Below are 26,640 nucleotides of genomic sequence, written 5' to 3'. Positions count from 1 at the left end.
AATTTAAAACAAAAGAGACTTCTCTCGCTCTCCCTCCGCCCCTCTCCCGCTGTTGCTGGTGCCGCGATCGACTCGTCCTGCTCCTCGCCGGGACTCAGGCGCTCCCTTCACCGTGCCTTTTGCTGGCTCCTTCGCAAGCAAGCGCGCAGGGGTGACTTGGGGGCTTTTCCATCCCGCCGGATTCCCCCCCCCCGCTCCTGCTTTTTTTTTTTGCCGTCGCCCCCCCCACCCCGACTAGCTCTCTCTTTCTTTCTCTCCATCTCCACACCCACTTCGGCGGCCAGGCGGGGTCTGCGCGACAGCACAGCAAGAGCATTTTAAAAAGAAAAAGGGGAAAGAGAGGGGGATCTTTGTGCGCCCAAGAGCCACACTGGGCAGAAGGGATCAGGTTACAGCAAAGGAACCGAGAGAGAGAGAATCGGCAAGAAAGAAAAAGAGAGGGGTCGGGGTGAAGGGGAGGGGGGAGGGAGAAAGGGGGCTTGGCCAGCAGGGAAAAGAGGGGAGGTGGGCGGGGGTCTCTCCCTCTTTCTCTCGCCTCCCCCCTACCTCTTTGTGCCTCTCCCCCCTCCTCTCTAGCAGGCTCTTTGTTTCCCCCTCCGCCTCCTCTCCCACCCACCCGCCCCCTCCCCATCCAAGCGGCAGCAGCAGCAGCAGCAAAGGCAGCAGCAGCAGCGAGCCCCATCCTCATCATCACCATCCCGCCGCCGCCGCCGCGCCCCCCCACCCCCCTCTCTCCCCAGCCTTTGTTAGCCATGCCTAGCCTGGTAGTGTCAGGGATAATGGAAAGGAACGGGGGCTTCGGGGATCTGGGCTGCTTCCCAGGGAGCAGCAAGGACAGGGCGCTGCTGGAGGATGACCGGGCGCTGCAGCTGGCCCTGGACCAGCTCTGCCTACTGGGCTTGGGGGAGCCTTCGGCCGCCACCGCGCCCTCCGCCTCGGCCCTGGGGGTCGGTGGCGGGTCGGTGGAGGACGGCAGCAGCAACCAGCCGGCGCAGCCTCCGGCGCCGCCCCCGCCGCAGCAGCAGCCCCAGCCGCCTCAAGCGCCCCTGCCACAGCCGCCGCCGCCGCCGCCTCCTCCTCCTCCGCCAGCTTCAGCAGCGCAGCAGCAGCAGCCCCCGTCGCAGGCGGCTCCCAAAGGCTCCTCGGCGGCGGCGGTGGCCGTGATCCCACCGCCGCCGCCGCCGCCACCCGCGCCCCCGACCGGCGCCGCCGCCGCCGAGGCCGGCAAGCTCTGCGTCCTGTACAAAGAAGCCGAGCTGCGCCTCAAGAGCAGCTCCAACACCACCGAGTGCGTCCCGGTGCCCAGCTCCGAGCACGTGGCCGAGATCGTGGGCAGGCAAGGTGAGCGCTCCGCGCGCGAGAGAGGCTCGCCGGACGGGACTGCAGTGGGGAGGGGGCCGCGCTCCTCCGCGTTGCCCATTGTCTGCGCAACCCCAGCCCGCCCGCCAGCGGCGCGCCCACACCGCCTCCCGGCTGGCTAGCTGGCTGGGCAGGCGTTGCGCCGGACGGGGGTCCTTCTTTCTTCTTGCGCACCCCCTCCGCTTTCTCCCTCTCTTTCTGCTCTCCAGTCTTTGTCAAGTGCCACTCCCCCCTCCGCTCTTCTTCCTCCCAGTTCTCTTTCTCTCTCTCTCTCTCCACCGGTTCCCCCCTCTTTATCTTTCTTCCTCGTTCCTTCTTTCCTTCCATCTTTCTTTCTTCTTTCTTCCTCCCGCCCCTCCTTTGTCCCGAGTCCCACCGTTCTCCCCCTCCACTGATGTTCGCCTCCTCGCCCTCCCTCCCTCCTTCCTTTCTTTGTGCCTCCAGCCTCCAGTAAGTCTTTTCCTCCTGCTGCTGCTGTTGCTACCGTCGCTGCACTTGTTTTTCTGGCCTCTTCTCCCCCCCCCTCCCGCCACGTCTTTCCCAGTTTTGTCTGAGAACCTTCATCCCAATACCCCACTTCTGTCCTGTCTTCCACACCCCACCTCAAGTCTTTCCTGCGGTGGTGATGTTGCCCTTCTCACCCCTCTTTCGTTTTCTGCTCCTTTCTTTTATTCGGCCTTTCCAGCTCTCTCCCTGCTGCACCCCCTTCTTCCCCGTCGCTCCTGTTTCTTTCAGACTTTCCTTTATCCCTCTTCTTTTCCTCCACCCGCCATCTCTCTCTCTCTCTTCTCTCCCCCCCTTCTCAAAAAAGTTCAACTTGCCCTTTCCTCTAGCCTCGCAAAAACCCCACTACTCTTGTTCCCACTGAGACACTTAATGTTGACCTGCCTTAGAAGAGGGGGACATCAGTGGATGCAAAGTTAAATAGTGTTTCACACACCACACCCCCACGCCCACTTCATAGCTGCCTTTGCTTTGTATAAATCATTTCCAGGGCCACTTGCTAGATTTTCTCATCTCACACTTAAGATGAATAATGGCCACTGCAGGGGGTGGAAATGGGGGTGGGGTCCTTCTCCATCAGGCATGGGGGGAAAGGCAATGGATGTCTTTTGAGAAAGGGTCACAAATCCATACATTTTACTAGCCGTACGGTGCACTGTAGAAATAAAAAGCACTGGGGATTCTATCGCTCTAAGCTAGATAATAAATAAAATGCATTAAATTTATAGGAGGGGAAAATGGCAGAAAGTTCCTCTCTCTCTCTGTGCTTTCTGTCTTGTCTTGTCTCTCGCTCTGTTTTTCAAAAATGGAAATGCAAAATCTGAAGTGCCACCAAGACACTGTGAAAACACGCCTGTTACTTTTAATTGCATCCAGATCTATATTGTTTCTCTCTGGTCTTACAAATATTACAGTCTCCGTCTTGAAGATTTGGTGCACTTGCCATTTTCAATGGGCTAGTGCTAGGGACTCCGTGGGGAAGGCTGAGAAAATCCCCCCTTTTGTTGAGTGCATTTCTGGAAGCAAAAGGGGGTGTGGTTCTCTTCTGGACTGTTAATAGTGGCTGGTGCGCAGGGCTGTGTGTGTGTGCAGAAAGGAGGCGAATGCTTGGAGCCTAATAAAGGATTGAAAAACAGATTAATGAAAGTTGAACTTGTTATATGTGGCCTGTGTTTGTGTGCGTGCTTGTGTAGAGATGACAGTTTATGTTTTAGAAGCCCTCCTTTTGTCTTTATTTATGCACACTTTTCTATCCTGTGGCTTTTTTTAAGTGGTGCTCTCGCTACATGATAGACAATAGCTGAGAGCCCTAAAAAAAACAAAATTACACCCCATGTGTGTGTTATGTCCTATCCATACCCCAGGAGGAAGATGGCCAATAAATTGTCTACCGCGCCCCCCTCATCTTCATCAACACAAAGGTGCCAGAGTCTGCTAAAGTTGCCTTGTTTCAAAAGGGGGGGGTCTCCACATTGAGTTGTTGTTGTTAATACTCATGTGTGTGTGTGTGTGTGTGTTGTCAGCCCTGGAGATGTGGTCGCAACTCCCAGTTGTGTGTACCACAATGAGTGGGGAAGTTTTATAGGGCCTCTTGGGAGGGAAGAAAGGAAATGGGGTTTCAGTTGTGAATTGTGTGGCAGAGGGGGGCAGGATTATGGGGCAGAGGAGTGAAAGGATGATTCACCGCAAAAACCAGAGCCATGTTATTAGAACAATGGAGCTGGCAATGGCAGGTCTTCCTCCTACAAACAAAACAAACTGTTAGAGACTTTGGGGCTCAGCAGCTGGGCCCCTGCAGCATAGAGATGAGCCTTCACCCCCATATCCATGGGAGCAACACCTTTCTGAGATTGTGTATCGGCACTGACCTGGTTGTAAAGCCACTATCTCCAACCTTCCCCAGGGAATAAACCAAACCAAACCATTCCCAAAGTCAGTTAGAGTTCATTCAAAACCTCTGCAAAGAAAATTGGGGGGGAGGGGAGAGCAAGGTCGCATGGAGCAACACATGAAAGGGTGGGTGGGTGGGTGTGCACCCACTGAAGGTGCCCACCTCTTCCTTATCTTGTTCATTGTCCACATTGACACACTACCACAAGTCCTGTTTTGCCCAGGTGCTCAACACTGGTGGCGCAGGCGAAGAACTGGTGTGAGGTGCATTGCAGCGAAAGATGGGCCTCTCTTTGTTTAATTATGCTGGATTCTTAGAGGGGGTGTGTGGAAAGGTGTGTGTGTGTGTGTTGTTTTTAAAATTGCCTTTTAAGCCAAATCCAAAATGGAAGGGTTGCATAGCTGCAAAATAAGATGCTGCTGTTGTGTTCTCTGGGGTAACCCTGCTGACCCACACTCGGCAGGCGAAGGGGGTGTGTGCATGGCATACGGCAGTGCACTTAGAGGGGGCTGGCGGAAAGTAATGGCTTTTCCTCGAGAGGAGAGGTGGGCTTCCTCCCACAGTTTTAGAACCCTAATAAACAGGTATGAGACAGCTCCTCAGTTCACGTGCACCAGCACTGCTCAAAAAATTTTTGTTTCTTTTATTTCCCATGGAGAGGGACTGCTTTTGCACTGCCCCAAACCTGAAACTCAAAAGCAGATAAACTAACAAGGCCTGGGATGGAAGTCGCGGTGTCTGCATCGCTCAGGAAAGGCTAGGTTCCTGAAGGCTGGCTCTGAAAAGGGCTCCACCACATCCCCCTTCACCTCAACAAAGAAAGGGTTCTCAGCCCCATTGTTCTTCATGGGGCCTGCTATTGGGTATCTTTGGAAAATCTAACCAATCCATTTTGCCAAAGGCAGACACCATAGCTTCCAGCCTTTTCTAAGCACACTGCTCTATACCTTGCCAATAACACACACACCCTCCGCCTATCGAGTGTGGGTCAACAGGGTTACCCCAGAGAGCACAATAGCAGCATCTTGTTTTGCTACCACGAAACCCTTCCAATTTAGATTTTGCCACAGAACAGAGAATTACTAGAATATCTACTAGCTTGAAGTCTTCGAGTGAGTGAGTGAGTGAGTGAGTGAGTGAGTGAGTGAGAAAACTAAATTTAGGCATGGCTAGTTGAAGCAGAAGATGGGGGCTATTAAAAAAAAAACCTACAGGGGTATAAAAATGCAAATATTCAGCTTGCTCAAAATAAATGTTTGGCCTTCATTAATCTACTCCCAAGTTAAATACAATCATGGTTTTCCTTTGCTTAAGTAGCTTTCTTCATCAATCAAAGCATAGATTGTTAAAATATCCAGTGTTGGGATGGCTTACCATCTATGTTAAAGGGGGCCATTCAGTGATATTGCTAAACAGCATTTTTAATTAGCAGCATAAATACCCACTGATTTGCCTCCCTGTTGCCCTTGAAAGTACATTGACAATGGGGTTGATTTCCATTCCCACATCCTGGGCTTCAGGAATAAAGAGTCCAGGAGTCCTCCATTCCTAAATGTAAAAATGAAAATCAGGTGTAGCTATTTTTGATGAGCAAAAACTGTGACCCCCCCCATCTAGGTTTTTGGGAAAGGTACCCAAGCATGGATCTGTTTTGTGCAAAAGGCACCATGAGAGGCAAAGTTCTGCTTGGAGCATATGCACGCTCCATGGAAACTGTGTTTTTAAAAGAGCTGCTTGTATGCTCTCGACTTAATCATGGAGCAAAACAACGCGGCCCTTCAAGTTACGGGATTTATAAAGGATGCAAGATAAGTTCATATTCTGAGTGCAGGCATCTGCCAAGGGCACTTTATTTAATTATTAATTCTTTAATTATCCATCCTGATCTCCACCCTGCTCCAGCTCAGCAGCTCCTGGGCAGGGAAATAGTACATAAGGAAAAACAAGGTGTTAAAGATATACAAATGCACAAAAAGCAAATGTTTGTGGAAACAGGTTCAATTTACCAAATACCTAGTGAACAGCCATTGAAGAGTTTCAAGCCTTTGGGGGAAAATACATTTTATAGACATTTTATAGAAAAACAGTTCCATTGCTGTGAGGCAACCCTCCACGTAGCCCTTCTGCATGGACTTGGTGCATAGACAGTGGGCGCTCTGGGTTGGTCTTAAAACTGGTGATGGAACATGAGACTGAATGTGTTATCTTATGGGCTGAGCTAAACGTTAGGAGAATCATGCAGTACAACCCTCTGTCCCTTCAGAATGAAGGTTGTGTGAATCTTGAGCTTGATAACACGTAAAACCCCTCCCTGTGGAAATCTAGTATGTAAAGGAGAAGGGTTCTGTCCTTGCCTTCTTGCTGGCATGCTATAGGTTGTAGTCAACTAAGTCCTACTCAGTAGACCCACTAAAATTAATGACCCTAAGTTAGTCATGTTTAGTAACATAAACATGGCTACACTGAGTAGAACTAGTGTTGAATACAACTCTTTGTCTTTGCATTGCATCCATTTAGTGAGCATTTTGAAGCAGTATAGCTCTTTATCTGATCACATAGATAATCTTGAATATTCAGGTGCGTCAAGAACAGCCAAAGAAGGACCTCACTATTTTTTAATAGGGACTGCTGGAGCCATCATGAGATGCATGACTTTGAGTGCAGGAGGCCTTTGTTCAGCCCTGTGGATTAATGATGTGGTGATAGTGTCATGTAATACAGTATATAGATAGAACATTTCAGTCAAAGTGGTGGAGTTATGTGGAAAGCTGTAACTTCATTGACTTTTAGCAGAGACCACACTATTGGTGAAATTATCCTCCTTGGCATTGTGGCTGAAGGTGGTAGCACTATACCCCCACCCACTGCAAGTCAAAACCCTGTTTTCTCTGCACAGCATAATGGGTGGAGCATGCCAGGCTGTGAATGATGCTTCAGCCAGCCAAAGTCACCATGGTTTGGTCTTAGCTTTTTCCCACACTCACTTTTGCACATACCTTCACCAGTGATTTATATACCATGACCTAAGTTTAACAGGAGCCACCTCTTCTGCAGTTGTGTAGTATCGCAAATAAATTGCTAAGTTTAACTGTGGTTGTTCTCCTCTAGCACAAAACCAGAAAACTTCCCAGGAGAATCCTAGAGCTTACTCCTGTGCAACACAAAGTGGATTGAACGGCACAAACAGCAGGGTGTGGGACATTTAAAAAAATGTTTCTAGACCTCATGATTGCAACAAAATAATGCTTTCTTCTTTAACAATAATACTTAGGATTTATAAAGTGTTTCAGTTATGTTATCTTGTTATCTTTACAGCAACCCTCACAACTAGAGTGGGACTCCCCTAGTGCTATTTGAGGGAAAGGGAGTTGCACCAATACTATGCTGGCATGAGCTGGTGGAAGTTGCAGTCCAAAAACACCTGGAGGGCACCAGGTTGGTGAAATCTAGTATAGAGAGTGGAAAAGGGAAAAAAGTCACCAGTTCTAGACAAAATTGGCGTAATTTTGTACTTGGCTTACTTAGACCTGGCTTTTTTTTTCTAGTGCCAAGATTCAGCTCTAGAATGCATGTGGTAAAAATGGATGAAAGTTCTTGTTTGTTATGATTTAAAAACAATAAAAATTATGTGAGGGAAAAAAAAAAAAGAAAGTGCTGTTGAGAAGGTGCAGGGAGCATTTCCTTTACATATGTAAAATGCATTTCCTTTGACAGTGAATAGTTACGTTGTCCTTGGACATTAGGGATTGGTGAAGGGTGTATTCCAAATTGGCAAGTGGCATTTCCAGCAAATTTGAATCCTGAGACCTATTTTCCCAGAAATTTAAGTGGTGCTCATGAGAAAAAGATAGGCAAATCTTATTTCAGGTTTCTATACGTGTAAGGTAGAAGTGAGGAATCTCCAGCCTGGAGGACAAATGTGGCCCCTAAGCCTCTATTTCTGGGACTTTTTCCACAGGAGCCAAACTCTCACTGGCTTTGTTTTGTACCCTAAGTGTTTTAATGCCTTGCTGGAATGTGTCCTTGAACTCTAATAATGTCTCCTCCTTGCTTCAATGAAAGATAGCAAGGGGTGTGTGAGCGTGTGAAGAAAATACCCTAATGTACAAAAGTAACATTTGCATTTGTTTCTCACCCCTGGTATATCAGATCCCATGTGTCACAGCAAGGAAAAGATAACAGTACAGTACTATTGCCTGCTTCACACCTTATTATTATTAGGTATACATGCCAAATTTTATCACATGTATTTCAACAAATTAACTTTTTTGATGATAGTAAGTCCCAGAAAGCTGATTTTTACCAAAGCCTCTGAGTCACACCTGAGAGCCAGTTGCACATTCTCCACATCTTGAGGAGAATTCTGGATGGTTGTTCATATTGTAACATAGCAATTCCCAACTTGCCATTGAAAGTATATTCACCAGAAAGCTGCCAGTACTAACTCCTGAATGAGACGGTTCACACATGATAACAAATCAAGTGAGGAAATGCATGTGTAACTGGGTCGTCACAGGCAGAACCTCCATTTCACCTCACACTATCTTTAAACAATACTTGTCAGTTTATACATTTCAGCTGCCAAACTTCAAGTGTTCACTAATAAAGTATATGTAATATACGTGTATGTGTGAAGCAAAACCATGTGTTTGACACTTAGGTTTGCAAACCTGGGTTTGTCACATGGATAATTCACATTTGTTAAATGTATGTGTTTTGGGGTGGTAGTTGTTTTTTAAAACAGGCCCCCAACACTTATGGGCCTGGAGACACACTCGGAAATCTCAGAAACTCATGGACACCACAAAATATTCATTTAATGGAAGAAAAACTGCTGATACTCAGAACACCTACAGCAAAGCGAAACATCTACACACACTGCAAAATAAGTAGAATTAGAAAAAAAAAGCAGGCAAAACTCCACCCAGCAATCAATTCCTCTTCACTCTGGGAGTTGTAGCTCTGTGAGGGGAATTTGTGGCCTCCTAAAAACTCTCAGCACCCTTAACAGGCTACAGCTCCCAGGATTCTCCTGGTTTATAATGATATCATAGCACTTTAAATGTATGGTGTGGATTCATCCTCAGTCTGCCTGAGAGAAGCCTGTTGCTTTGTATTTTATACCATTCATTTGTTTTAGTATTTCAAAATTGTGAACTGACTTGGCAGCAAGGCAGCATATCAAAATAAAGAAAAAAAAGAGCATAGGGTTGTCAAGTATGAATCAATTCTGAAAAGAGGTCCTGACAGAGAATTCTGAGGGTGGACTAGCTTCAGCAGGGTGGGGCTGTTATTTCCTTCACATTGCAACTTTAATTTGGTTTTCTCAGACCTCTGTACGTGTCTCTGGCCCTTTCTGAGTCTTTTCCTCAGCTCCCATTTATTCAGCCCTCTCCCAATTCTCTATAGAAGTTGTGTCCTGAGAGGGTTTGAGAACATAAGAGTCCTGGGACCCTCTTATATTTTCACTTTTACCTCATGTTTACCTCATGTGGAGGCACCACAACATCGGAGGCTGGATCACTATTTCCTTCCAGAAGGTTCTGAAGGGCCAAACCAGTCCCTCAAAATTGCCCACAGAACATGGTAGCTGGGTTTTAATGGCTTTCTTGCATGCCTGTATAAGAGAACCTGAGTGAAACCAGCTTTCCCAGAGGGCTTGGCCCTTTTCATACATTTTTTGTTCACTAATGAGCACATGGGGTGTGTGTGTGTGTGTTTGTTTGTATCAAATTCATAGCCTGCCCTTCCAAAGGGAGCCCAGGGCATCTCACAGAAATAAAATTACACAAGAACAACTAAAAGCAGCACACACCACAGGCAAAAGTAAAAACTTCATAAAATTATCAGCCAAAAGTCTGGACATATAAGAAAGTCTTTAGATGTTTCTTGAATTCAAGTAAATAGGGAGACCTCCTGATTTCCCTTGGGAGGGAATTGCGAGGGTGCCACCATTGAGAATGTCCTGTCTCTGGTTACACCCTGCAAGCTCCCCGTGTTCTGAGGTAATCTTTTCAGGAACCTGTGCATGTGCACCCAAACACATATAGGCTCCTCTCTGGAAAATGGAGAGTCACAGATCACATGTTTAGGAGGCTGTACAGTGGAACCTCGAGTTGCAGACATAATCCATCCTGAAAGCACGTCCGCAACTCGAAGCGTTCGCATCCAGAAGCGCCGTGTCTGCGTATGCGCACAGCGCGATTTAGCGCTTCTGCGCATACGTGAGCGGCAAAACCCAGAAGTAACCGTTCTGGTACTTCTGGGTTGCCGCAGGACGCAACTTGAAAAAACGTAACCTGAAGCGGACGCAACATGAGGCATGACTGTATATGTTTGGGTGCAAGAGCAAAGGCCCCATGCAAGTGATACACTTCTACCTTTTGAAAACAGCTCTTGTCTTCCTCCAGATGGGTTATGAAAGAGATGTCAGACATAAAGCTTTATTGGGATGTTTTAGGGTCCACCCCAACTGCTACTCAAATGACTGAAATATATTTGGGGCTCAGAAACTGATAGAAAGAGCATCTCATCACCCTCCCTTTCTTGCCATGCACTCTAAAGCAGCATTTTCATACCATGACCCATCTTTAATTCTAACCTGCAACTTGGGATCCATTTTTCTTTTTTCTTTTCACTATACTAATTTCATTTTAAGGTTGTATTTTCCTGCTTCTCTTTCTCCTCACCATTTTTCAGGCCCTCCCCATGTCTTTCTGCTTTACCTTCTTATGCCCCACCCTCTTTTTTTCTTAGCTAATAAAAAGGGTACAGTGGTACCTCAGGTTAATACTTAATTCGTTCCGGAAGTCCGTTCTTAACCTGAAACTGTTCTTAACCTGAAGCACCACTTTAGCTAATGGGGACTCCCGCTGCTGCCACGCCGCCGCTGCATAATTTCTGTTCTCATCCTGAAGCAAAGTTCTTAACCCAAGGTACTATTTCTGGGTTAGCGAAGTCTGTAACCTGAAGCGTATGTAACCCGAGTTACCACTGTATCGTGCTTAGAAGATGCAAACCTCCAGCCATAAAAAAAAAAAAGCCCCTGGAGAGCACAGTTCTATAAATTGACCGGTTGGGCTAGCCCCCATCTTTTTGGAGGGGGCCCAACAGGATGCCATTAATGGTCGTGGGACCTTCTTGTCAGCAAACTTGCTCCAAGAGCCACCATGCACATGGCCCAGCAGCATTGAGGAAGAAAAGCAGCAGCCACCACTTGGTCAGTGCTTGCCTGTTCTCCTTCCAGGTGGTGGTCCCCCATATCAGGTTTCTTCCTTCTTTCATGGTGGCCAAAATTGAGCCTGGTAGGCCCAGCCCTCACTATGTCCCTTCGAGGGCTAGAGCAAGGGGGTGAGGGCAGCTGCAGTGGCTCTTCAGCACTGCGACCACTCATTCACTTGAGGTGGGCCTGGAAGTCTTGGGCTCTGCCAGAGGTCACCAGCTCCTGATGCTGGCTGAGGCAGTCAACTTCAAAATTTTGTGCCTCTTTCAACCCCTTGGCTGCAACCTTTTATTTAATTTATCCATCTATTGAAAACACAAATAAAAAATATCCAAAGCAGTTCACAAAAGCAATAAACAATCATCCTAAAACAATAAAAGACATGTAACGCCAAAGTGAAGGAATTAAAAACAATATGCACTACTGTAGATGGTACTGTAGATGCTAAATGAGTATTAATAGTCAAGCAATATCTGAGTGGACAGTATTTATTTATTTATTTATTTATTTATTTATTTAGACACAGGCTAAAACCATGGCCAGCTCTACTATAAGGCAGAGTGAGGCATCTGCCTCAGGTGACAGAAGCTGCTGAGTATCAGCAGCTCACAATTGCTTTTCTTGAATTCCCCTTTGTTGCCACACAGCCTGTTCTAGGCCCCTTAATCTGACCAGCTAACCTGTCACCATTGCTGAAGTCAGATTTCAGTGTTAGTCCAGTGGCTTTCTATACATTGAATTGGGAAGGGGCACCATCTTGTTATTTGCCTCAGGCAGCAAAATTTCATGGGTCAACCGTACCGAAAACCTAGTATGGTCATACTCCGAACCTATCCGCGCAGCTCAATGCAAAGCATGTTTCCTTGGAAGTAGTATTAAGTGGGATTGACTCCCAGTTAAATGTAACCATAAGTTGTCTTCCCTGTGTGCTTAGCTTTTTTCTGTATGTTTTGTTTCCTTGTCTTTTTCCTTTGCATTTTGTCTTCTTTTAAAAAACTCAAAACACCTTTATACCAAAATAAGTGCAAAGAAAATGATGGTAGTGTCATGGTGTGACCAGTGACCCACCTGCAACCAGGATGTGACCCACTTGAGGGTTCCTCTGACCCACCAGATGAAGATTGATGCTATAAATTATTAAGAACAGGTGATATGCAATAATTGTTCAGTGTTGTTTGTGTGTGTGTGCACGCCATTCTTGAAATCAAACTAGGGCAGAGCCCAGAGGAGGACCCAGGCACTACAGAGCAGGGGCCAATGATTTTTAGTAGATCATTGGAAGAAGTGTAATATGCTGCAAATGCGTTCTTTTGCAAGATAGAAATGAAAACAAAAGCCATATATTCAGTTCACCACTTTTTAAAAAGTATTTTGGGGTGGGGAAAAGGAGCCTCACCTATTTCTTTTCTGTCAGCTGGGCTACAGCAGCTAGTCACTTGGCAACCCTAAACAGTGGGATTATCAATTTGGTGTCAAATCCTGGTGGAATTGATTTATTTGTGCACACTGGGGGGAGGGGGTTAAAGGCCTGACCTCCAGGTATCTGCTCAGTGAGTGAATAAACACATTTGAAATCAACAGTCCTGGGTTAAAGCATGAAAGCTACAAAGCAGTGTTTTGAAAAGCCCTGCTACCATACTGGTATACACACCAGAGATCTGCTGCAACTGAGTGGCAGACCTGGTTTTTGTTTTTCTCCCCGCTTAACATACAAATTAGTCAATGTTTTACAAACAATGGATCTTGTGGTAGTCACTGAGATTATTCCACTAGGAGAGGGTTCTTTTTAAATTACGGCTTCATTTCCAGAAGAGATTAAGGCCATTGCTCTGGATAGTGTGTGTGTATTCTGTGCCATAGTAACTGCAGGTCTGTACCAAGAGAAGCTGCATTCTGCATCCTGGCAATGCAAATTTGAGTGACAAACTTGCTTCATTTTACACAATTTATTTCACCATTTTACTGTTGGGCATTCAGCTGCCTCTTGTCATGGGAAGGAGCTAAGTCTTCCAACCTCTGAAAACTTTAACCAGCAATTTGCCAGCCCTCTGAGTTTCACTATGAAGCAAATACTCATAACCCTTACAGCCAGATACTTTCTTTAAAAGAGAGAGAGAGCGCTCAGATTCTTAGGAATGTTAATTTGCACCTAATACTGTATGCTGCGCTTTTGCAGAATCACAGTGCACAAGCAGCCCCAATACCTCCATCAGGTAATCAGGTCCAGAACTCCCACTGTGACCAGTGAAATAACGGATGCCCCACTGAGGCAGGCCCAACTCATTCAATGTTTTCCATTGCAATACAGTAGATCTAGAGCCAAAATAGATTGCCAACCTGAGTGCCTCTTAGTAATGTGAACAAAACCACGCAGGGGCAGACCAGAGTGGGGAGTGTGCACTGAGGAGGAAGAAAAGTCCTTGAATGAGCATGTGAAATTTCTAGTAAATTCAAGCAAACCTTGGTTCTGCAGATCAGCCTGGCTGAGAATCTAGGGCAGTAGGAAATTGTCTCCTGAAGCTCAGCTTAATTCAATTTCCTCCCCCCCCCCCAAACAACCCAACGCCTTTGCCTCAGGACCCCTCCCCCTATACTTTGCACCTGCCCATGCTTCCTTTCCTGTTGTCACCCCCTCCCCTTCCTGGTCAGGCATGGAAAACATGTGTCCAAGATGACCATCCCAACAGCGACACACCCACTTTCTACTGTACTGCGATACATTCAAGATCCGCGCCTGGCTGCTGCTGCTGCTGCTGCTGGCAGTGCCGTTTTTTCATGCAACAACAGTTTACACTGGCAATGCAGTGAGGCACAGATATTCCAATGGTTGTCTGGCGATCTGTAGCACATGCTTTAATGATAATAATAATCATCATCATCTCCAGGTTTTGTTTAGCTTAACCCCTCCCCCCCCCAAATGTGTTAACTGTACGGCAGATATATATAACCTTTATTTATTTTTACAAAGTCTGTAGGAGCATAATAGGATTTCCCCTCCTTGCCTAGATATGTTTATTTCATAAAGGAATCGTTCTAATTATTATTCAGCCTGTGCTGCAAGCCAGGGTTAAGATTTTCAAGATGCCCGCCTCTGTCTGGCCAAGTAAAGGGATTTTGATTATACTTTGTAGAATGGATGCACACCTGAGACATATTCTGAACACTGAGAAAAATGAAGTGTGAATATGACAAACAGGTGTTTGAAAACATCATGGTAATATTGGGGTGCTGCAACCTCCCTAGGATCACCTCAGGCTCCCTATCTATCTGGCTTTGTTGCAGTGTCAAGCAGCCCACAGTATAAATCAAGACATACATTCCCTCACTCACCAAAGGAAAAATGGAAGAACAAACAGCACTAGCTAAATTATAAGTATTTGCAAGTAACTGCTTTGAACCTATGAACAATTAGATCCTTAAAAGAGTAATCTTTAGCCTTTCCAGGCTGGAGACAAGCCTATAACATGCCATGTAGGATCGCACTGCTGATTTTCACCTTCCTGTTTATTTCTATGAGCAGAAGAAGCTGCCTAATGCAGAACCAGGTCACTAGCCCAGTGCTGCCTCCTCTAATTGACAGTGGCTGTCCCAAGGTCGCAGGAAAAGGCATTTCCTTTCTTAGCCACCTAAGGTTTGTTTAAATAGAGATGTCAAGGAGTTGAGCTTGGATCTTCTGCATGCAATGCTGGTGCTTTACCCTTGAACTGGGCCCCTGTCAAGCTGGTATCGTCCCCTCTGTTTGTCTCCTGTTTGATTTCATCCTTCTCTCTATCTTTGTATCTCAAACTCTCTCTCTCTCTCTCTCTCTCTCTCTCTCTCTCTCCCCACCCCCTTGCAACTCCAAATTTACAAGGAGCAAGAGGCTGGGATCTGACACAGGGCCTTTCCCATTATAGCATCCATCCTTCGGAATTCACTGCCTGGGAAAATCCACCAAGCTATTTCCTTTGTTCTTCCACCAACCTTCATACACACAAAACCTTTCCCAGACTATTGTTATTGATGCTGAGTTTGTTTATCCTTATTTTGACTGGTGTTTGTGTTTACATTAGGTTTCATAGTGTACTTCTATAGACAACATTGTGCAGGAAAACAGGGAAGTACCTGCATAACTGCAACACTTTTGCTCTCCAACTACAGGAGGACAGCCCCCCCCCCGTCATATCACCTGCTGAACATGATTAAACTGATCTTAAGTCTTTATTTTTAAAGACTTCAAAATGTGCATCAGAATGTATAACCTAACAATTGTTCTGGCTGTAGGTACGAACTGACTGTGACAGATTGCTTGTGTCCATGTGCATACATTTATTAGTGCATTTAAGTGCATTTGTTCGGATGCAATTGTGGAGAGTCTTGACTTCTAAGAGACCAAACATCCTTAGAAGGCAAGATAGAGACAAGTGTGGAGTTCATGAGATTATTTTAAAAGATATTTCATGCAGTGAAGTAACTTGTGGATTTACAAAGCTTGGCCTACTGCACTATTGTGTCAAGTAGAAGGGTCTCCGTCTTCATTTCTACTTGACATGCTAGGTTTTTACGTACAGGGAGCATTCAGTTACATGAGCTGCAGCCTGAAATGGTACAACCTACTTCATTTAGGGCCAAACTTGACATGATGGCAGCTGTTGTGTGTGTCCTGACCTAGCACTACCCCAACCACATAGGAGCAGGAATGGGGGTGGGGTCCTGTTCTTAAAATGGGTCAGGGCAAACATGTGAGCCCCCATCTTATTGTGTGCTTCTCTACAGCCTCTCTCTCAGCTCCAAGTAAAGAGAGTTCAGCATTCCTCACCTCCTTTTGCTTTTAAACTTGCACACACACACTCACTTGATACATAACAGGGGTAGTTTAGTGTTTAAATATATCATGCTCTTCCCATTGCATCTATATTGGCCCCAGGAACAAGGCCTAATCATACAGGTCTTCATGGTCATTTGAGATGTCCAGAGAAACAAACAATTCAGATGTGCACACAATTTCTCTCATTTTCATGCTCCTAGTGGTGTAGTAATAAAACTGCTGGGCTAAGCAGGCTCTGGTATGGTTTCAAACTAGATGAGGGACCCTGTGCTGAGATTTCTACATTGCAAGGGGTTGGACTAGATGACCCTCAAGGTCCCTTCCAACTCTATGATTCTATGAATGTTTTTTTTTCTTTGCTTTTTGGCACGCTGGAACTCAAAAAGCTTTGCTATATGGCTTGGTTTCCCTAATTAACAAGGCCCTTAATTAACGAGTTCTTGTTTAGAAGTGGGGGAAGATCCCACAGCTCCACTTGAGGTTGAGAGAACATCTACTTCACCAACGTATATTGGTTTTATACCAATTTGGTTGTCATGTGTCCCTCCCCACAAAAACACAAAGTAGAGTATCCTGGGAATTGTAGTTTGGTGAGAGAGTCTCAAACCTCTATATCAGAACTACAGATGCCCAGAGCATGGAAACTATAAAATCCGTTCAAGACTGTACTGCCGATATGTTCTGAGTATGGATATAATGGGTGGGAAAACCTACCCCAACAATTCAGTCCAAATTCACAGCAGAGGAAAACAAGCTCTGAAACGGTTATATTACAAAAATCCAGTTGAATTAGTAACTCGGGCCACATTGCAGGTGTGCAATTACTTGGAAAGGGATTCCATTTTTAAGGCTTCTTTGGAGTATGGGGGACTTTCAACACAGCAAACTTGTTCTTGCAAGCATTCCTCCATCAAGTCATGTTTGCAGCTCCGCACCCTATTCATTCCACTTTGAGGCAATTTCCTGGGACAAGGCAGAAACAACATACATGACAAGGTGGCAAGCATTCATGAGTCCAGCCCTGCCAGGCAAAACCTAGCAAGAAAAGTTAACAATTTCTCTAGATCACTTCCACGTGCAAAGAGGTTGGCATCAATATTGTCTTCAGCTCACCTACTACTCAGTAGTGTGCCTGCTTGGGCTGGGAGAATGGGGCAGAATCTGCAGGGATGTGTACTTCTTGTTTCCTTCATGTAGGGGGGGGGTCTCCCCTACCTCCAACTCTGTTTCAAGAGGAAGGGTTCCCTCCATCTGTCTGACTCTGCGGCACCCTTTGTCCTGTTTCTGGGCCAGTCACAGCCTCCCCCACCCATGGTTGCCTGCCTGCCTCCTTTTGTCTGTTCCTTTATTCCCCCTCCCCCTTTCCTCCTCTACGCTCTCCTTGTCAGGGTCCCTTTTGCCTTTTGGTCTGCAGCGTCCCCCCTCCTCTTTTTTATTTTTTACCCTGCCTGCATCCCTTTCTCCCCCCTCCCCAGAGAGCCTTGTGCAGCAACATTTGTCCCCAATTACATCTCTGCCTTGGTTTCCTTCCCATCTGCGCCCAGCATGGGCTTCCCCATCCTTTGTCTCTCAGTCTCCATCACCCCTTTGTTTCACCTTTCCTATTACACGAGGGCTCTTTCATTGCTCTTCCTCCCTCTAGCTCCACTCAGCCACTACCACCACTACTACCCATTAAATCAGGGAGGGCCTCCGTGTCTATCTTAGCTGAACACATCTGGGAAGAAGAATCGGGTTGCCGCTGTTTTGTCTCCTAAACAGGCCCTGGACGGCGGCAGATTTTCACAATGCAGATTCCCGGCCCCAATGAAATTGATCCTTTCGGTGCAGTGAGAGAGAGAGAGAGAGAGAGAGATCAGTCCATTAGGGGCAGCATTCCCCCCTCCCCCCAACTGCACTGCATTTGTATCCTCCCAAGGCGCAAAGCAGCAGTGAGTGGGGCTCTCTGGCTTTCTGCCAGTGCTTGCCATCTAGACTGGGATTTCTGAATACATACCTTACCTCAAGTCTTTCTTGGGTTAAATTATTTATCCCAGTTCCATGAATACAGAGGAGGGAAGAAATAAGTTTTTGTCTCTAGGATATTTCATCTTGGAGCATCCTACTTTTCGTTTCTTTGTTTAATGATGTTATGCCATAAGGGCAGGGATGGGGAACTTTTGGCCCTCTGGGAGTTGCTGGACTACAGCTTCCATCAGCCACTGCCAGCAGGGCCACTGGTCAGGGATTGTGGGAGTTGTAGTTTAACAATGTTCTTGTTCTCCAGCTCCCATAAACCGCCAGCCAACATGGCTAATGATGAGGTATGATGAGGGTCCAGCAACACCTGGAGAGCCACAGATTTCCCATCCTTGTTCAGTGGGATTTTCTTTTTTCTGCCACCTTCACTAGCATTCATCAGACCTTTTATAAAATGCAGTTGTGCTTGAAATGGCCTCATACGTGGGGCAAAGAATTGCATCCAGGTGATATCTCCAAACTTGTGATTCCCAGTTGCTGGTATTCAGAGGTGCACTGGTTCCAATACTGGAGGTACAGTAGTACATAGCTAACATGCTTGGTAGCCACTGATCCTCCATGGGTTAGTCAAAAGTAAGGACTTAGGGCACTTACACCCAGTAGTTTCTTGTGGAGTCAGTGCTTTTTACAGCATCCACATGACATCATCCTAATCAAAATCCAATATCTACCCCCTCCCCATTCCAGTTTAAACCAGATTTACTATGGGCGGGAAGGGAATTATAAGATTTTCCATAGAAAAAGAAACTAGAGATTTAGTAAGAAAGTAATATGGGGCAGCATTTTGATGATGACATCATATGGGTGCATTTTGCTTGGGAACAAATCATGGAATATTAGCATTGGAAAGAAGAAATGTAACCTAGAACTCAGCTAGATTGGTAAAGAAAAAGCAATTTACATGTGTTGTATATGCGATATAACATTGTGCCACCAGATGGTGATGTGGACTCCCATTTTTCTCTACCTGTTTTCCCTGTTTAAATTTACAACACATTTAACTTGAAACGCTTCTTTGATGTGTCTAGATCCAGCCCTAGAGGGGGGGAAATGCTACCTTACTCACAGCATTCCAAGAGACTGTCTTGCTGGATCAGACCAAAGCATCAGCTAGTCCAGTTCCCCACAGTGACCTACCCCAGCCACTGGTATTTGGAGGCAAACTACCTTTGAACATGGAGACTTGATTTTGTTATCATGGCAAATGGAGATTGAAAATCTCTCTTCCATAACTTTGTCCGATCCCAATAAGGATTCTGTATAACATTCAACATGAGAGGCAGTCTGCCATTGAAAACTAGTTGCTGGGGAGGGGTCTCCTGCCTTCATGCCCTCCTTCCCATAGACTGGAATAGATGGATCTTTGGTCTGATCCAGCACAGGCTCTTCTTACATTCCTAAAGCCACATAGAATAGTGGTTATCAGCACACATTTCTCCAACAAATCCCCTTAGTTGTTGCCTGAAGAAATAATCTTCTCTGAGTCCTATTAAAAACACTTTAAAACTAGTTTCAATCATAAAAATAAGGTGGGTCCTGAAAATATACACTTCGTGTCAAAAGCCAGGGTAAAGAGATGTGTCTTCAGTATTCTCTGGAATATTGAAGGTGCCAGACTCACCTCTGTGGGGAGGGAGTTCCACAATTTAGGGGCTACCACAGAGTATGTTCTTTCCCATTTTTCCACATGGTGCATCATTTCATAAGCCCGTTAGTTGTCTTTTTGCTAAACTAAAAAGCCCAAAACATTGTTTGTAACCTTTCCTTCTAGGGTAGTTGCTCCAGCGCACTGATCGTTTTGGTTACTGTTTTCTGTCCCTTCTCCGATTCTTCAATGTCATCTTTAAGGACTTTGTGGTGGCCAGAACTGTACATTGCACACATCCTCAGTGCCTTTCAGAACTAACTCGTATATGCTTTGTTTCTATTCTGTCTTTAAAGGTTGCAAAATCAAAGCTCTGAGGGCAAAGACTAACACCTACATCAAGACTCCAGTACGTGGGGAAGAGCCTGTCTTCATGGTGACTGGGCGGAGGGAGGACGTCGCCATGGCAAGGAGGGAAATTATTTCTGCAGCCGAGCACTTCTCCATGATCCGCGCTTCTCGTAACAAGGCTGGCACCACCTTCGGCAGTGCTCCAACCTTGCCGGGGCAAGTCACCATCCGAGTCCGGGTCCCATACCGCGTGGTAGGCTTAGTGGTGGGGCCTAAAGGAGCTACCATCAAACGGATCCAGCAGCAGACCAACACCTACATCATCACACCCAGCCGGGACCGGGACCCTGTCTTCGAAATCACGGGAGCCCCAGGCAACGTGGAGCGGGCCCGAGAGGAGATTGAAACTCATATAGCCGTCCGGACAGGCAAGATCCTAGAATACAACAACGAGAATGACTTCCTGTCCAGCAGTCCTGACTCAGGCATGGAGAACCGATACTCAGAGGCCTGGCGGGTTCACACTCCAGCCCCTGGATGCAAGCCTCTCTCCACCTTCCGTCAGAACAGCCTCGGGTGCATTGGTGACTGCTCTGTGGACCCTGCCTATGAGACACCCCGGCTGAATGACCAAAACGATTTCAATTACAGTTACCTCTTCCCCAACTATGGTGTCAACAAACAAGATCTGTATTACGGCGTGCCAGAGTCTGGTGCTCCTTTGTGGGCTGGGCAGGAGAACACCAACCCTGTCTCGGTCCTCTTCTCCAAGCAGCAGCGATCTAGCAATACGGGCACCATCCATCCCAACTCGCACCGCTCCCCATCCTCATCTATACAAGAGCCTACCCTCTCTGGGCTTCCTAGAAGGTCTCAGGGGGAGCCTTTGCAAGGGTTTTCCAAACTGGGTGCTTCTGCTGCCACCCGGACGTCCATCTCCAGCAGCCGGGAGTGCATGGTGTGCTTTGAGAGTGAGGTGACGGCAGCTCTGGTCCCCTGTGGCCACAACCTCTTCTGCATGGAGTGTGCCGTGCGGATCTGTGAGCGGACTGACCCAGAATGCCCAGTGTGCCATGCAGCAGCCACTCAGGCCATTAGAATATTTTCTTAAGAGAGAGAAAGAGAGAGAGAGAGATTGAGAGAGGGGGGAAAAGACAACATAGGGGGAACTGGAGTGGGTGACAAGACGGGAGGGAGGGGACAGCAGAGAGCGAGAGAAAAGTACAGATATGAAATAATTTGAAGAATGAACGAATTAGGGGGGAAAACAAAATGAAATTAATTTAAAGGAGAAGAAAGAAATTATTTTAGGAGCAATGTAGGGTTATTTTTAAAGAAAATAATAAAGATGATGATAAAATTAAAATGGAGAAGCCAGGAATATTGGGAAGGTAATCACTACACTATAAAGCCTTGTAGTGTCATTTTTAAATCGAGAAACTCTTTAACACACACGCAAGTGATTCTCAAGCAACGTGGGAGGTACGATGTGGTGGCATTTTGGGGCAGGGCCTGTGGTTTCTGCCGGCAACAGAGAGAAGTCATTACTGGACAGGTCAGGGGCCATCTTCTCATCCCGCAAACCCAGCCTTGGTCTTGGTCTGAACGTGGTATGAAGTTGCTGGGCCCTTCAACCTGCCTGGTGGATGAAAAGCTCAGAAAGAAGTAAATCAGGAAGGGAAACAAGAAAGAATAATGAGAGAAACCATCAGCCTCTGGGAACCTGATCAAACGAGGGCACAACTGTATTACCTCAAAACACTTAAAAAGAAAAAGAAGCAGCTAAAGATCTTTATATTCTTTTTCCTCTATTTTTTTTCCTAAGAAAAAAAATTAAAATGAAAAATAATATTAGAGCCAGTGAAGTGGGGAAATGGGGGTGTTAGAAGAGCCCCGAGATAAAATCCTCCTGGCCACCGTTTTATTTTTCCATTCTGAATCTTCTGAGCCACCACAAAACTCTTTTGAACTTTGATTTTTCTTTTTCCTATTCGAGCAGGGATTCATCTAATAAGAATCAGGAGTCACTAACAGGGTATTTTCCAAAAACAAACCCCCCACACCACAAATCAACGCTTCCGTATTCCCACTCAAGGGGGATTTGGTGAGGGTTGACATCCAGGTTTCTGCATTTCGCTCCCCGCACTTGCCAAGCGATGCAATTTCAAACATTCATTCAAAAAGACAAGCCTTGTTTTTTCCTTCCTTTGTTTCTCTTCATTTCAACAACGACAATTTCGCACCAAAACCTAAGAAAGATGATCATGCAATACTGGCAGCGAAGCCCACTTAAAACAAACCCACAACCCGACAGAAAGCAAAAAATATATATATACAAATTAACATGTTTATATATAATTTTGTCGTCTTTTTAAAATGGACCAAAACTTTTGTTACACAAAATCAAATAAAGAGATAAAATAAGAGTATATCCTTATGGACCAAAACCTCTTTTTGCTGTCCTCATCTGGATCTTCCTGAGGTTGCCCTAGTTTTATATATTATATTTTTTTCACAATGAAGCAAACAGACACATGCTCAAAAAAAAAAAAAAAAAGAAAGAAAGAAAAAATAATATTGAATTGCCTTGTTAAACATCCTTAATCATTTCAAGACATTTGACTCCTGCTTTTGTTACATAGGATACTTTATCAAACTGTTGGGAATTGGAGAGACAAGCGCTCAAACTCGCTTCCCTGCCAATTTCAATGCCCCCAGCAACGTAATGTAGTCAGGTTTTTTCAAGTTGCTACATGGATGCCAAATTGCCAAGATTCAGAGGGGTGGATTAAAAATAACAGAGTTATATGCATTAAGTGTGTGTGTGTGTGTACACACACATACACACACGGTATATGCTCTCCTTCCCATTCCCGTTTTTACATATGCTTACACTTCTTGGACCCTTATTTAGAAGGAAATGTTGGAAACAAGAAACTTTGCAGCTTCTTATAAATGGTTCTAGAAGATGAGAGCTTCTCAATTTTTATCCTTGTATGATACGTTGCAGGAAACATGACTTTCGTCATCACATAACATGCTTCCTGATGGAAGCCATCCCCTCTTTTTCTCCTCCCCAAATACTGTCCTATTGATTTGTCCTACATGGCCCTCAAGTCATCCACTGACAGGGCTGGGTGTGCTCTTGTGCTAAACAGAATCCCTTCAGATTCCACCCCAGATTTTGCAAAAATTATTTGACATAGCTGTTAGCCTTGGGGATCACAGGGCTATCTATGCGCAACACCAAAGCTTCATCCCTTGGCCAGAGGAGGTTGGGCTGTGGCTACCTATACTCCCTCCCATGTTGTCCCATTGGGAAGCCTCCTTGGATCCTAATTTCTCATGATGCCAAATTCCACCCCTTATACTTTATCCCTACTTTCAGAGAGTACACACAGCCCTGCAGCTCTACCATTTTTTTATTTTGGCAAAAACCCAAACTGCATTCTGCTGAATGTAACAAGTGACTATGATCCATGTCTGAAGGGAGGGAGCTGGGGGTGAAGGTGTTGCTTTAAATGATGACAAAATGTGTATTGTCCTGGAATTGGAAGAAGAAGGGGGTTAAGATGAAGGGCGATCACCTCCTAGGTTCTTAACTTAACATTCAAAAGACAATGCTCTGCTAAAGGGGACACTGTCAGTTTTACTTGGGACTTTCCCACCTACCCTTGAAGCTGAAGTGGCTTCATTCTGCATTGCAGTTTTGTGCAGGCATCTGGGTGTATTTCAAAAAACAAAAACCACCCTAATCAAAATTATTTGCATTTTTTTACATTCAGGTGAGCTTGGCAACATGAATTGCCTGCTCTCCTTTCAAATTCCAATACATAACTGCCTCTAAATGGTGCTGGATTGATGGCAGTTCCACAACTTGAACTGGATTGGGTCAACCACCATGGAAAATTAGAACTTAAGCATGCCAAATCCGTTCATGACAAACCTGGGTGATTTTTTCTCTATGAAAGCAAATGTGGACGGTTGCAAGTGGATGAGATGGAGCTGATTCAGGTGGCCTTCAGCCTCTCAGTTTCCAAATCTGGCAAAAGTGTCCTTGTCAGCCTTGGCCAACCCAGTACCTCCAGATGGCAAAGGCTGGCCTTGCCATCAAGATTCATCTGGAGTTGCCTTCAAAGCAGCTTGATCTCCACACCACGTGGGAAGTGAAGTGTGCGGCTTGCCCTCTTCCGTCCTTGGCACATCCCTTGGCATGCCAGCAAAACAACTTTCTATGCATTCCTTTTGAAAGCCTGCAAAGGCTTTTGAAATACTTGGTAACTGGCCTCACCAGGTTTCCAACCCCCTTCTTCTTAAAAACAAGTCCCTTCATGGACACCACAAATTCTGACAGTTTCCCCTTTTCTTTAAAAAATAATAATGAAAAGTTCTGGTGCCTGTTTTGTCAAATAGGACTGTATGACTCCTGGTATGAGAAATGGGGAAAGGAAATGGGGGCTGGGGGGGAGGAGGGGGGGAGAGAAAAATACATTTTTCTTTTTTTGGAGAAAGAAAGAAAGAATGCAAAAGGAAACGAACGGATACTGACGTGATTCCATTTGTTCCTGGTGTGGGAGGGGGCTGCCTGGCCATCTCCCACTCATGTAGATAAAAGGGGATGGGGGAGGAGGAGGAAGAGGAGGAGCAAGAGGGTGTCCCAGACTTTGTGGCAAAGGAATAAAGGGTGGGGTCAGAAGGATGGCCCCCCCCCCGGTCTGATGGTGCTCCCTCTGACAACGTTGCGCCCCATTAGGGGCTGGATATATTCTTTGGATTTAGTTGTTCTTGGCGGAGTGAAGTCTGTTTCGTAGTTAATGTGAGAAAGTTTTCGGTCAATGTTTTTTTTTTTATTCTTTTAATGCCAGGCAATGGAGAAAGGATAACTGAGGAAGAGGAGAGGACTCCCTACGTTGGGAAATACTTATTGGGAGGTTGGGGCAGATTTTAGCTCTGGCCCTGTGGGGTGAGTAGTAAAAGGGTGGAAGAATGGCGACCGGGAGCAGGGGAGGTGCATGTGGATCTGTTCCTACCCTCTTTCGCCCCCATTGTCTTTCTTATTAAAACAAACATTTGAAACACTCTTCCCCACCAACACACATGCACGCATGGTGAAAATCAATGGATATTCCCCCTTAAAAAAATAAGATGAAAATAAGAGTATAAAACCCAAACCAACATCCACACTTGCTAATTAGAAATGGAAGGGGTATGCATCCTGTCTTAGAACAAATGTTCTTCATGAACCAGGCAGGTCTTGCCTCTTTCCAGTTAATTTTTTTAAAAGAGAAAAAAAGACCCTTTTTCTTAGTTCCAATAACCTTTTATCTATCTATCTAATCTATATATACATATACATATATATTAAAAGAAAGCCTGATGTAGCAACTCTAGTTTAATAGCAGTATTTTAACTCCCATCTTTTAAAAAAATATATATAAATATAAATAAATATATATATATATATATTTCCGCCCACTTGCCCTCCCTGTTATTTTTTAATGTAGCCAGAAAAAGAGAGAGAGAGAGCGCGCGAAGAGAACCCCAAATTGCAGAACCTCAGTTGCAAACCCAACGGCTACCTCTGGTCTGAGAGGGGGGCTGCATACTGTTGTTGCGGGGGGGGGGGAGGATACAGGAGGACCCTGTATGGGGCCTCACACATTGAAATTCCCAGGACCCCTTACAGGAATTGGGTGGGAATACATTTGTGTGATTCCTTTTTCTTTTTTTTAATATATGTATATATATAAATCAAAAAAGAAAAATGCCCATGACCTTAATTTTTTCCTCTGACATGTATCTTCCTTGATAGGTATGTAGGGATGGCTTGTTGGTCTGATTCACCAGCAATAGACAAAAACTTACGATAGCTTTTTTTAAAAAAAACATTTTAAAGTCAACTCTTCCAGTATGATCAGATGAGCTCTTGGATCATTTGGGAGCTTTTAAATTCCAATCTGTGCCAATCCCCAAATCTGCACTGATATTGTCAAGAAAACACCACCCTTCCCCCCCCCCCAAAGTAAAGATGTCCACAGGGGCCAGAACTAAGTGCTGAAGGGTGTGCTCTCTACACAGAAGGTCCCCAATTCAATCCCTGGAATCTTTGCCTGAGCCCCTGGAGTGTTGCTGCCAATCAGTACAGTACTAGGCTAGATGGACCAATGGTCAGTAGAAGGCATCCCAGTATAAGATGGGGCTGCACTGAGGAAGAATTAAGCTCCACCACTCATAATCACCACTACCTTGTAGGATTGGGGGGCAGGGGCACCTGTGTCTTGAAAATTCACACCAGCCACAGGTTAGGCTGCTCATTTGATGGGGATCTCTGCCTTCCCACTTTTTGTCTTGCCAAATGCATAAATGCAACAGAGTCAGCTCTGTTTTCACCTACCTTTCTTTTTTAGCCTAGAGAACAAAAACTGGGCATTTGGGAATTAAGACATTTGCACCTGCAGTGTACCAGAACTGGAGTTAGGCCTGGATAGCAACACCCCAGTTTCTACGATTCTGGGGCGGGGGGGCGGGGGGGGCTGTGATATAAAGCCAGTATAAGAGGATGGTATTGATATACCTTGAGAGTAAAGAGGTGGATCAAGAGATGGATAGTGCGGGCATACCATTTAAAAATGCCCTTTGTTGCAAAAGGCACCCACAGCACCTATCCCAGCCCAAATTTGATTTTGCCCAGCTTAGCTAGCTACAATCCCAAACTAGTGACATGCCATTTGGACCCCATCAGGGTGGTAATTGGGTGATGTGATTTATCTGCAAAGGCACCTCTCCTACTTGTCTTTGTAAAAGTTTTCAGATGAGAATAGAAGATTGTCACCATTTTAATATTCAGGGTCCCAATGGAAGATTCTGAGATTTTGAGAAGAAACTTCCTTGATTTCTTGGCA

The 26,640-nt window shown here is 45.5% G+C and overlaps 1 protein-coding gene across 1 annotated transcript; it reads left to right on the top strand.

Annotated features, from left to right (window-relative positions):
• The first annotated feature begins 667 nt into the window (after positions 1 to 667).
• On the top strand, positions 668 to 22,536 carry MEX3A (mex-3 RNA binding family member A). The gene is made up of 2 exons (XM_081841927.1): positions 668 to 1,341; positions 19,744 to 22,536. Exons 1-2 carry the CDS (start codon positions 753 to 755, stop codon positions 20,847 to 20,849), a joined length of 1,695 nt encoding a protein of 564 aa, XP_081698053.1. The 5' UTR covers positions 668 to 752; the 3' UTR covers positions 20,850 to 22,536.
• Positions 22,537 to 26,640: the final 4,104 nt, after the last annotated feature.

The sequence above is a fragment of the Podarcis erhardii genome (assembly GCF_964252035.2).
Source record: "Podarcis erhardii genome assembly, chromosome: 15".
Lineage (NCBI taxonomy): Eukaryota > Metazoa > Chordata > Lepidosauria > Squamata > Lacertidae > Podarcis > Podarcis erhardii.
Note: the sequence above shows the minus strand (reverse complement) of the source record. Positions and strands in the feature narration are given on the sequence as shown.

Bases quoted from the DNA above. Each gene is read 5' to 3' on its own strand.
- MEX3A (XM_081841927.1), top strand. From the start codon at position 753: ATGCCTAGCCTGGTAGTGTCAGGGATAATGGAAAGGAACGGGGGCTTC. The intron at 1,342-19,743 runs GTGAGCGCTCCG...CTGTCTTTAAAG, and splicing joins CGAGATCGTGGGCAGGCAAG to GTTGCAAAATCAAAGCTCTG.